The sequence below is a fragment of the Papaver somniferum genome, chromosome 8 (assembly GCF_003573695.1).
Source record: "Papaver somniferum cultivar HN1 chromosome 8, ASM357369v1, whole genome shotgun sequence".
NCBI classification, from domain to species: Eukaryota; Viridiplantae; Streptophyta; class Magnoliopsida; order Ranunculales; family Papaveraceae; genus Papaver; species Papaver somniferum.
In genome coordinates, this window is record NC_039365.1 from 107,801,194 (window position 1) to 107,815,081 (window position 13,888).

General features: G+C 35.3%; 1 protein-coding gene across 1 annotated transcript; it reads right to left on the reverse strand.

The window, feature by feature from the left end:
* Window positions 1–11,442: 11,442 nt before the first annotated feature.
* LOC113305902 (flavanone 3-dioxygenase 3-like) lies at window positions 11,443–13,528 on the reverse strand. Its single transcript, XM_026554891.1, has 3 exons — window positions 13,268–13,528; window positions 12,499–12,746; window positions 11,443–12,019 (listed from the first exon to the last, which is right to left on the reverse strand). The coding sequence occupies exons 1-3, from the start codon at window positions 13,526–13,528 to the stop codon at window positions 11,443–11,445; spliced, it is 1,086 nt and encodes a 361-aa protein (XP_026410676.1).
* Window positions 13,529–13,888: the final 360 nt, after the last annotated feature.

Sequence of the window (13,888 nt, forward strand, 5' to 3'; positions counted from 1 at the left end):
ACGCGTATATAAACAACGTTCCATTTGCAAAACGTTAACTAAAAGAGCGTCCAACATGTGACGGATTTTAAAATTGCGTCCAACGTTCCACGACTTTTATAATTGCGTGTAGCTATATATGAGAATCGCTAAATTAAGTTCTCATATTTAGATACTTCGTTTGAGATTATAGGAATATGGGAACTATAGCAACCCATACTGCAGCTAGTTTTTTTTTTTGCCATATATAGCTTTTAGCAACAACCTGTGTTTGCTCTTATGAAGTCAAAATAGTTTTGGTAATAAGAAATTTTATCAACCAACATGTCATGACAACTTAGTGATCAAGGGTACATCTCACCGGAGCAGGGCTCAACCGTTCCTAAAAGTCCTTTCTGTCTATAAAGATATGATAATCAAATATTTTATATTTTTGTTCAAGTGTCATTTAAACATGAATCACTTAGACACTCCTACCCTCTTGATCAGTTTGTAGTTCTTATCCAACAGAAAAGATGAGAACCAACCATATGATTATTGCTTAGAGCAATAACTCCCAACAGGAGGGGGAATTTTTGGATTAAGAATAGAGAAATTTTTGAGAAGTTTCTCATTCTTAAGATGTATTTCCTTAACAACCAAAAAATTAAGATTAACATCAAAATGCTTATCTAGGGAGATTGGTTGTTTCTCCATGTTCCGTAAGTTGTCCCTCAAAATGGCCTAATTTCTTTACACAAAGAGCACCGAGGCATTAACCTTGTGTTTTTAGAAAAGGTTTGGTAATTCTTCACAGTAAAATTGGAGGAAAGTAGGCTATGAACTATGCCTAGAAGAATTTGTTGGTAAATCTTATGGGATTTTCTCGATTTGGAACTATATTGATTCTTCTCATTACAAGACTTAATATCATGAATATATAAGAATATTAGTTCTCATGTGTTCCATTTTCAGGAGATCCAACTGACATTCCTCATTATCAATTTTTTTTTGAGTAAGTTGTTCTTTTTCATAAGAAACTTTGATGTTTAATGAAGGCATCCTTCGTTGAGCGATTTTCATCTAATAAAGATTAATTTGCTTTCTGTAGTAAACTGATTAGTGGAAAGATGTCAATGTTGTTAGGATCGCAAACATGATCATCAAAAACGTAAGATCTCTAACCTTATGAGTATGGTAATCCTATGGACGATAGTATAGAGTATCCATTAAGACTTTTACTTTCTTACAAGATTCCTTATTAGGATATACAAAGATAAGATGTCCAAAACCAAGACACTTGGAGCATTCAGAAGTGTCTTTATTGATCCAAACCTTACTGTCATTTTGTTTACTGGAACATGAAAACTTTTTAAGAGATATTATTTTTCTTTGTCTAAGAGTCTTTTTGAGTTTTTGTGAAAACAATAACATAGTAGAATTTAAAGGTATTCTCGTCTTCCTTTTCTAGTGTTTCAGGATAGAGGGAGACAGACATGTCATCAAGAGTAATAGCAAAGTTACCTCTTCTGAGATTGTTTTGTCTATTATGGAGTTCGTTATCAAAGATCTTTAACTTTCCAAAGAGGCTGCTTCTGAAAAGTGTCAAAAGATCGTTTCTTCGATGATGGCATATTTCTTAGACTCATATCGAGCTGGCAAAGATCTCAGAGTTTTTATCACAATTTTCTTTTCAGAATTAGTCTTATCTAACGCATGATAGGTATTCACTATTTCGGATAACATGTGATTAAATTCCTCACACGTTCTTCGTTAGCCATATGAAGGTTTTCTTAGTAAGAAGTTAGGTTTTGAAGCCTTGCCTCATTTTATAAGGTATCCCATCTCTAAGATATCCCAAGCTTCATTCGACATAGTACACGTAGACACATGATGTTTAAGATCTTGGCGTATTGCGTGGATAATAAAAATCAATCCATCAAAATTATGCTTTACAACACTGATTTCAATCGCGTTATGTTAAACTATATCCTTAAGCAAAGTTACATTGTCTATGGTAGTTGTAGGAAAAACATAACTCTTCTTGACTACTCGAACCCAAGTCTGGAAACCATGAGTTTGAAAGAAGGAATGCATAACTATTTTACACCATAAGTAATTTGAAGTCTGGTGGTACGTTAATTAGATTAAACTCTTTCCCATAGATTCAGATCTTCATAAACATATACTTGTTAGGTCTAACGTTGTTTGTCTACACTAGTACAAATTGGAAATATATGGTAGCAAGTATACCACTAACTTTTTCGTCCGATAACCTGTATGAACAAAACCTAATACAATTATAAGTAGGTCAAAGAAAAGACCCTTGAAGAATATTATGTTTAGAGTTTTTCTCTATCTCTTCCACAATCAATATTATAGACCAAATTTCTGTGTACCTGACCGCGTAGAAGAGTTCTTGGATGATCTCAAATTAATATCCAAGAGCAATCTAGTTGTATCCGAATTATGAGGATCTGAATTCTAATAAGTATGAAACTTATTATCTATCTTTCAAGATATGAATTTAACAGGAACAAGTCTTATTTTTTTATCTCAAATAATAAGGACTTAAAATATCTAGATTGATTACGTAATAATGTTACTTCTGTATTAAACCACTACAGACACTAGCCTACTATCATGAAAACGTGGGGTACCAAAATACACCACCAACTTTTTCTTAGGAAACCTGTATGGAAAAAACCTAAATACCATTCTGAGAGTTCAACTTAATGAATCTAAATCAAGGAATAATATTTAGAGTTATATCTCTTTCTCTCACAATCAGAAAGTTGACATAACCAAATCCGTGAACCTGATTTCTGTATGACAGTTCTTGGACGATCTCAAAAGTCAATACTAAGAATCAATCAAGTCTTATCCAACAAACAAGTATGGAGGTATCTACTTTGATTGATTTACGTACAACCTGTGATATTTCAATTATAAAGATAAACAATATAATGCGGAAAAATAATTAACACAAACACTAGAAATTTGTTGAAGAGGAAACCGTAAATGCATAAAACCACGGGACCTAGTCCAGATTGAACACCAAAATTTATTAAACCGCTAGAGACACTAGCCTACTACCAATTAAATTCAGAACATAATGTAGTTGAGACCGAATTAAACCCTCACGACAATTCAGTTATAGTTGCGCTCCTTGCGCCTCTTGAATCCCATCAGGACTCCGCACAGTTGATTCCCTTAGATGACATCTTTTACAGCCTAACTTCAACTCAATTGAAGACTTTAAACCAATCTTCCTCCCACAGATAAGCATATATGTGTGATTTCCTTTTTGATCGTAGATCAAGTTGAGACTGGAAATTGATAGCAACATACAAAGTCTAGCTAACCTCAAATTCCGAGCTTATGCTTCCCGAAGAGCATCCTAGATTATTATTCACCTCACAAATATTAAACTTTTGGAATCAACAAAGTCTGAGACGAAGAGAGCTTTGTGATTTCTATCTATCTTGATTGATAGAGCAAGCTCAACAATCAAACAAGATCAGGATACTCGTACTATCAAGATAAAAGATAGTTGGACCTGACTTCACGAATCCCTATGAAATCTTTTTAGTCGCTAAACCGTAAAAAGGCTTTAGGAAGAGGACGATTCTAGTTTTACAACTAGGACACACAAAGTAGTGTCGGGATTCAAAGATCCCAGTTGTTTGAGGTTCCCCTTTTATAGACTTTCAAAGCAAAGGTTGCTTTAGGTTTAAGCTAAGATAGCTTTGAAACGAAGCAAACAATATCAATCGTTAGATGAATCTTTGAAATGTGATTAGTTTTCCCAGTTTGTGAAAATGGTATGCATACTGTCCTGTATATAGACTTTTAGTAGTTCCATATTTCTCTGTAGATAAATTCAAAACATTCCCAAATAACATCAGTGACACATACGACTATTTCAAGCTATTTTCTAATGATAATCTTGAATCATAATTTAGATTACGAACAATAAATTGTCCTTAACCGAAATTCATCAAGTATGAACAAATGTTAATTAAGCTTAGTCATATATATTTCGAGAACTAAGATAAACTTAACTCGGAATTCTTGATATGCTTATGATAGTCTAGTTAGTTATGCGAAAACGTCACATAGATAGAAAGATGAATATAACTTGAGAAATAGGTGGTTCAGTCTTTACTTACCTTTTGTTGAAGTAGTTCTTCAAAAGCTTCGGTTGATCTTCGCCTTCAAACGGTAGAACGCAATAATGACTGCCGTGATGTCCATTTCTGAACTACACTTTTATCCTAATCCGAAACTTAACTAATTGTAGACTAGAAATAATATATAGTTTTGACAACTAAATTTGACAACAATATTGAGATATCAACACTTGTGAGTTCGACCGAGCAATGCTCTAACAATCTCCCCCTTTGTCAATTTTAACGATAAAACTATCAATACATATGGATAAAAAATAAAGCTTTAAAAACTCCTTGAATCCATCATGCTTGATTTCCTTGGTTTCTTCAACTCCTCGAATTCTTCGTTACTTCAAGTTGCAATGGTTCTGAACTTTTTCAACTCAGCATCATTGTTGTTGATGATCCATAGCAATAACAATTTTGAAAACAAATATTCTCGATCGTCGTTATACAAAAACATAATATTATTATCTTCTCCAAAGTTCAATTGTATCACAACTTTGAAGTAATACTACGATGATATGTTTATCCCTCTTAATCAATACTTACACCTTTTGCATAATAGGTGAAACCTATATATATTGATTCACTCTCCCTTATATAAGGATCCGTAAACCATATATATGTAGTGAAAAACTACTAATTAATTCTTCCCTTTTTTGTCAATAAAAATTGGCAAAGGTACGAAAATAATGGGATCGTAATGAATTCAACCAAAAGATACTTCAGGATTTAATAGAATTACATATCAACTTTATTTAGATGATATCACATAGTATGAAATAATTAGCGCTCATCTAGGAGATTTAAGATACAAGCATCCCCTGTAAATTCCACATCCACACACCCCACAAAGATATAACAATTAAGCACAAGTTCATTTAAGAACTCTCCTCCATTTGATGTCATTCCCAAGAGAACAACATGAGTGACCTTACTTTTGTAAGAAGAAGGAATTTGTCGGAGATTAACAAACCACATGGATTTGTATCCTGAACATCGACTTAAATTAATCTCAATGCCAGTTACGAACAAGGAGATAATTTAATCGGTATGACTCAATATAATAAAATCTTACGGAGTGAATAGTGCAGTAATAACACCGAAGTGTGATCACGAGTAGATCGATACTGTGAGAAAATTCTCAAAGTGTTTGTTTTATTTTTAGTTTATAAAAAACATAATAGATTTAACTTCTGAGTATATATGAGATATCAGTTCAATTTACAAAAAGCAAAGGACACATGTATCTCATAAGACTTTGCAATACAGGTCAATTTAATGTCCTACTTTTTGAGTTGATCTCTCGGGGTTGTATTGAGTTTTTCCATACAGTTTGCCTAAGAAAAAGTTGGTGGTGTATTTTGGTACCCCTGTGTTTTCAATTAGGTCTTAAACGACTCTAGATACAACCAGGACACACCAAAAAGTAGTGTCGGGATTAAAAGATCCCAGTTGTTTGAGGTTCCCCTTTTATAGACTTTCAAAGCATAAGTTTCTTTAGGTTTAAGCTAAGATAGCTTTCGAACCAAGCAAACAATAGTCACTGTTAGATGAATCTTTGAAATGTAATTGAAATATCAAGACATACACTCGGGTTAGGGTGAACCGTAACCGAACCATGTACAAAGACATTGTTCATGAATGGTTAGCCGAAACTAGCCGATTGAACCATAAGCTTAATCATTTTCATAAACACTGAAGACTTTAAGTTTGAATCACAACCATAAGTTATAATGTGATCAATCATGTCTATATTATGTTCTTAGATATTTATTCAAATGCTAATTATCTCACAGAAATAATTTTATGTGCATCTGAAAATATTCGATAGGGCAAGTACGTGTACTCGTCCTTGTTCGTGACTATATTTTTCATGGTACATGTAACGGGTATGTGTACCCTTAAGGTTTGCTTGATATATTATTTTACCTTGATTGGATATATTTGAAGGAAATCATTGCATTATTTGTTAGAGGTAAATTAGTTAAATTCTTTACTTCGGCTGAAGCAACTCCCAGGCTTGTAAAGGACTTCAGCTAGGGGAATTCAATTTCTTAGGTTCTTGCGAGTTCCAAAAGGTTCTTGCGAGTTCCAAAAGACGTAAGGAGCACGGTTGTAGATGAATTTATTGCGGGGTTGGTACTAGTCCGAAGTCTTATAGTATGCTAGTGTTTGCAGCGGCCTAACAAAATGTGGTGTTCAAAATTGATTAGGTTCTTGGGTTTTTCTGGTACATTGCAGTTTTCCTTATTAACAAACTTTCTAGTGTCTTGTGTTATTTCTTTTCTGCATTTTATCCGTGTAATTGAAATTTCACAAATAATACGCTAATTAACATAAATAGTCTTAACTCAATTGTAAAGAACCTACAAGACTTTTTCTTGTGGGTTCGTATATTAAAAAATAGATTACAAGACTTGTCCTTGTTGGAACTCGGTTCTTTTACAATTCAAATACAGACTAAGATGAAATTAGCGAAAATACGTACACTACCAACACTGAAAGTAACGTCACACTATTAGATACTTGCTTAATTTATTTTTAAGTTAATATAAAGATAAAGGATGTAAATCGTGATATTTTCCTCAATAATTCTCCATAGACCCAAGATTTTTGAGGAACCTAATGATGCATCGACACAAATATTATATAACTTTGATAAAATAATGGAACCCTAATCATAAGCCTTAGTAAACTACATATCTCGCAACGCCTCTAACCATTTTACCTGAGCACTAGTGTTTGGGGTGGGTAATAAACATGCACCAAGTAACCATCAAATAAAGATCTTATAGCGATTTTTATATCCGTTTCCGGGTCATATTATGCAATTTGCGGTATACAAATGCCTTTAAATCGGAATTAAGAATTCCACCACCTCTTAATTAAGTTCCCATGGTTCGCCTCTCTTATTAGGCTAAACTACCGCAGAAGTTCATACTTATATTTTTCTTCTTCCAAGCAACCTTTTTGGTCAAATTAAACATCATCTTCCAAGCCACATGTCATTCCAAGTAGGGAGAACAAAATGTAATTATGTTATACTATAAAAACATTAACATTCTTAATTATTTTTGCTTTTTCGTATTGATCGCATGTAACAATAAATCAAAATATTTGCATACCTATTTCGAAGTCTTCAAAATGAAAACATGTGTGTGGTATATATACCACCAACGTTCCTCCCAATATTAAAATCGATTGGTTTTGATGTTTCTTTGCATCAATATGGTACAAAGTAAACCAAGGAAATTAATCAACATTAAGTTTAGGACTATTGGGTAGCTTTTCGTTTAATTTTCTAACTTCATACCACCTACCTCTTGGTTTTTCAGCATAGCTATCCCACTCAATTTTGGTAAAAAAGTTGACCTTGAGCTCTTGCTAATTCGGACCGGAAAGCAGATTGAGATCACTCCCTTCTATAGATGGTGGATTTCCAACAAAGGCTAAAATCGTAAAACTATAGTCTTACATATTCCTGATCCAACAATCGGATGAGTATTGAGGCTCATGTCTCTCATTGAAACATGAAAGCTCATGCCTCAAGAATCTATGACTAAGTATATTGTCTCTCAGAGCATACGCGAATATGCAGTCTGTCAACTGAGGCAACGACATATCTCATGAATACTGAGTAATTTCAGTAAGTACTTCTATATAAAATTGAATGATTGTACGGCTCCTAGACAGCTTGCCTGCTAGTATAGAGCAATAACGTCTTCAGGATGTAACAATGTTTTCCCTGACTATATAAAAGAAATATGACGCTTGAACAAGATCATATCGCTCAATTCTTGAATAATTAATGCTCCTAGACGATCGTGCTAGTATAGAGCCATCAATTAATTATTTCTAAATCATTAGATTCATTAACTGAATCCCTAGAAAATATTCTACGTTCTTCATAATATTTCATTACTTCAATTCATGGTTCTTCCCAGCAGAATTCCATGGGTTAGTGATAAATATTCAACGTACGGGAATCTGAGCCGCTATCGAGTAAGCCCCGACCAAAATGGTGCAAGTGTACTCAGCAATAATACACTAACGAGCACCTGAATGCACGAACGAGCATTCAAAAATACGAAGGAACGATGAACCTATGCAAAATAGGAAGAAAAATAATAAAAAAAATATATTAGCTAAGGCGCTAGGGGACTGCGCCCACCGGCCGGCCAGTCATGCCGTGGCCAGTCCCATGCCTGATTCTTTATTTTATCTTATTTTATTATTTTTCCTTGATCTCATGAAAATTCCTTCATTTGAACAAAACTCCTTCGTTTTAAGGAAACTCCTCAGTTTCATGGTGTTTTCTTTGTACCAAGGAAATACTAAATAATTAGGAAAGTGTCACGGGACCGGGTTCACTAGCCGGCCTATCATGCTTTAGTTGTGGCCGGTCCCACACCTTGCTTTCCTTATTATTTTATTATTATTATTTCCTTCATCCCATGAAATTTCTCAATTTTATGATATTTCCTTCACACCAAGGAAAGGATATAAAATTAGGAAAGGTTCACGGGACCGGACCACTAGCCGGCCGGCCATGCCCTAGCCGTGGCCGGCCCCACACGTCCCTTATTTTATTATTTTTACTATTATGTTTCCTTCATCTCATGGAAACTCCTTAACTTTAAGGAAACTCCTTTATTTCAACAAACTCCTTGATTTCATGATATTTCTTTCAAATCATGAAAATAATATAAAATTGGAAAAAGTGCCATGGGACCGTGCTTATTGGCCGGCCGGCCGTGCCTTAGCTATAGTCGGTCCCACACTTCATGGTTCCTTATTTTATTATTATTATTTCCTTCATCTTATGAAATCTCCTCAGTTTGAGCAAAAACCTTGATTCCTTCATATTTTCTCAAAATGTTGCTCAAACGCGCATCAGAAAATATCAAAATTCTCAGGATTGAGACACAAACACTTTAGTGGCATGGGCATATTACCTTGACCGACCAAGGTTGACCTTTTGGCTTGCAAGAAGCCGGTCCCACGTATTCTCACCATTTTGACTTAATTTGTTGACATTAGGTTTAAAACTCTTCCAAACAACTTGGAATTTCACAAAACGATCGTCAGTCGATCCCATGACCAACCAGGGCCGGTTCCATGACCCCTTGGTCGATCCTTCATTTACTCATAATAAAGTTTTATTATCTAACGCTCAGACGAGCATTATTATAATAAATGATCAAACCAGCATTTAATCATCCTTTCACCAACTGATATTCAAGAGACTTTGGTGTTGGCTCACTCGAGCATCTGGGCGCTACATGGTCAACCCATCATCCCATGTAGCCAGTCTCTCCTCCACTTCGTGGTTGAGTTTCAATAAATCATCGCAATTGATTGAAATTAGGGTTTCGAATCCAAAGCTCATGATTCCGAGCAGATTCAAACACTAATAGTTTTATGTTGATCCCATGATCAACATTTTGATTAATTATACTCGGTCCAGTTACCGATATTTTAAATTAATAATTTGGTCCCGCTACCAATAATTCATCAAACGAGCAATATTTGCTCAGACCAAGGAATATTGGTCCAACTATCAATATTCAACAATTCATCAAATGTGCAACATTTTCTCACCTTAACTATCAACATCCATTTGACAATTATACCTATGTCTCAACAAACATATTCAATTCATGAGTCCTAGAACATTTGCAAATCACGTTCGACTCAGCAATACAAAGATTTATCGTCTCATAAAGTCAACAACTGACTAACTAAATGCACGTCTGCCTTGCAGACTCCACAATCACGAGACATCAATCGTGTCACATGGGCGATATCAACTAGGGTTTTGGTCTGGATGTCTACGACACGTGTGGCTATTCACACGATGAGAATGTGAGCAAGTCGTGCAAGTAGTTAGAGGAGTTAGCAAAATAGTGGGTAGAAAATCAACCAAGTCTCCGCACGATGAGCAACTGGTTTTAACACGATTTCCACTTCCCCACTCTTTGACTCCAGATGTCACACTTCATGGGATCAAGGTGTCTACAATTCTTGCAATATAAATAAGTCTCCGAATCATGATTGAAACAACAGACAATCTCTCATCGAACAGACAACAAGAGATTAAAAACTCAGCGTCTGAAAAATTACTCTCAATAGAGAAAATTCAATCAATCAGAACTTATCTTATTTCATCACGCAGAATACATTACACACCTACGATTTCGATCACCATTGATCTCACACATTTCTCAGCTTCCCTCCTACAGATCGACCCATCCTCTCTTGTGACCGAATTGACTATGGAACGGCCATTGTCTTGGTTTAGGCCGGAATCCTACAGATTGATCTCTCGAATCAAAGCACTCCCTTTTTGCAGTGCATCTGTGTGAGGTTAGACAGTTCGCTCGGTTCAAGGAGTTTCCTACGCACGGTCATCTCCTCAATTCCTTAAAATCAGCAACTCGTTTTGTCCCATCTACACCTTCATTCAAACTTGATTATGCTCTCAGTAAACGTATGTTAGGTTTACTCCTATGTGGTTTCTGATTTCTTTTTCGCCTAATATCTTGAGATTGTGACATTTCTGTTGGAAAATTTAGAGAAATAGATAAGAACTAGAAAGATTTATAGTGGAGAAAAATTATAGAAAAGAGTGAACTTGGTGTGAATTGAGTGTTTGAAAAGTGGGTGTTGTTTTTAAGTTTGAAAAAACTAACAATTTTCCGCGTATTAAGAAATAGTCGTTGCCGTTCAAACTCCTCGACGATGGATTCTAAGTATTTCTGAGAAATTTGTTTTTCCCACTGTGAGAAACTGAGTTTATTCATCGACATGAACCATCAAATGGGTTCATTTGCCAATTCCCACTGGCTTTTCCACCGAGTTTGTAAACAGGTTTTCTACCAGCAAAATTAATTCAGTGGGTCATCCCGCTTAACACAATACTACGGGTCACATCCCCCATGAATTGATAAATTAAATTGCGAAAAAATGGCATAGAGATGCTCGGAACATATTACATATGAAGAATTTATCACAAAAACAGTAAAAACTCTGTCTCACTGATCAAACATAACAGCTGAGATCCGTACAACATAAGTCTCAGGAACCAAAAGTTTTTACAAAAAGTAAAACACATATGCACACAACTATAAGAAACCAAAAGATGTTTATTCAAAAGTGAAAAAGATAAAACTCACACACGAAAAATAGATATGACTAAAGTTGCACTTGGTAGTCGGAAAAAACATTGTTTATTCAAAAACGTTTTACTTACTGCAGTATAGCCGAAATTTAGTTGAAATGTCTTTTTAGTCGTAGTAGCAAACGACTAACTTTTGATCTTTAGATTTTCGATGAAGCTACTTCCTTCAGCAATATCATTAGTAGAGAGAAATTTAAGAAAATCTCTGAAACTACTTCCTTTATATCCTTTAGGATGGTGTTCATCCACTAGTTCTTTTGCAGTCTCCACTTTTTCATCCATTCCCAAACTATGAAGACTAGCGATAGAATATCTTGTTTTCTCCGAGTTTAGAGTAGCTCTATGAAGAACACTCTTATATAATCCATTACTTAATACCTCAAGAAAGTCACCAACATGAACATGTAAAACTCCGTGATCATCGGGAATGAGTCTCCATTCTTCCTCATTTGTTGATATAACTTGAAGACCTTGACCAGTTTGAAGAAGAATTGTTATGCAGCTGTAGTCCGTATGCGGTGGTAAACCTAGAACACGATCCGGTTGTGGACATGGTGGATAACAATTGACAGCCATGACTTGCATTCCATCCTCAAGTTTTTCACTCATGTACGAGTTACCTAGTCCTAAACTTTCAGTGATAGCTCCCATTACTTCCATTGCTACGTTTCTCACGTCTACAGCATAATGTGCCATCTTTTCTCTGCAAAAAATTATGATATATCATTAGCCAGCGATTCAAATCATCCACCACTCTAAACAAGAAAACTCAAAACCCGCCTAAGTAAGTTTACATGCTGTATTCACAATTATTTTGGCCTACATAACTATGTGCAGGATGATTGCAGCTTTTCGGCGGAGTCACACGAATATTATTCGGCGGTGTACAGTGTTCGAGAACTCTAAGGTTTAAATAATCGTTAGAATTGTAGTAGACAAACCCACTTGGTTTGTTTCTTGTCTAAGGTATAACAAATTTGATTGTTTTAGGATATGATCAAAGTGTGGATATATATGCACGAGCAAGTAACAAAAGAATTTGTCCATACTCACTAATAAATTTAAGGTCAATATAACATGCTCTCATCAGCCCAAGAAACTTCCAAAATTTGTTCATAAAATTTTAGTAGATTATACGAATCTATCTGTATCTGTTTGAAAGTATTTTTTTTAGCGGCATACCTGTATTCTGGTGGGTTTAACGGCCAATATTGAATCCATTTTTCCAACGGGTGTGCATAATGTTTGAGAAATATCCTCCAGAACTGAACCACGTCACATCCATCTTTCAAACCCGTCCCGTACCTCACTGGCTTGGCAACATCATTTGACATGAATTCTTGTTTGTACTTGTTCGGCAACTCAAAAAAAGTGGAAGCTGCAGTTATAGCTTCGTCCAGAACGGATTGTGAAATACCATGGTTAATGATCTATGAAAGTAATTGGCAAAACTTCATGAGAAAAAGAGGAAAAAGAAAGACAAAAAAAAACACACTTCTTGCATGGTTTATTGGTTTGGGTACACCTTAACATGTTAAACATTAAATTGATCACACTAGCCTGTTTGGATATGGGAAGTTACTTTCCGACTTTTAGAAGTAAAAGAATCAGAAATTAGCTTCCGTAAGCAAAGAGATTTTTGTGAAGCAAATTATTTTTACTTTTAACTTCTTAGATTGATTTCTGCTTCTGGAGCAGAAGCACTTCACCCCTGCTATCCAAACACCTAAAAGAGATGTATTGTGTTTGTGTGTCTGTCATAATGACAATGGGTTACGATGTCCTAGTTCACTTTGTAAGCCCATAACATATTATGCGGTGCAAGTCTATAATGAGATAATCATTTTTATCGTTATGCTTCCCTGCAGATAACCATAGGTGAACATAAATTTTAGCAAACAGAACAATTTATGATATATCATTAGTAAGTTAAGTTTTGGCAGTTTAATACCTGGAAGAAACCTTTTTGTCGGCAAGCAACACCGATATCCTTTACTACGAGAGACCTCTCGTGAGGAGTGCTGCGCAAACCAGATATATCAATAACTGGCACATCTTTAGAAGTCTCGGTGGTGTTCTCATCCGGACGTTGGGAAGGAGGTATTAGGTAACAATCAGGAATATACGGTAACCCTCTTTCTTGAGCACTTTTGCCTATTGAGAATTCATCATTATGACCATGATCACTTGATTTCTGCTTCTTATCTTCCATTTTACGTACGTGAGAAACTACACGGATTTATGTGAAAAGGAAAAGAGAAACAGAATAGATATAAGTATGTATGAATTTGAAAGGGGATACATGAAAGGTAGTTATACATGGTTGTGCAAAAAGGGTATTTATAGGGTGGTAATGTTTTGTTCTGTAGATTCTGGAAGTGTCATTAATTTTCAAAATCCCTTGTATGAGGGCCATTATTGTGAGAAAGAGGAAAGAAACGCCAAACCTGACAAGCTTCAAACAAGTTGTTTGCCTGTGGACTGAATTTTTTACGCGCAAGTGGCTTGTAGGATTGATGGTATTAATTAGGGATCTGTTTGTATCGTCAAGTCCCAAAAGAAAATTTTTCCC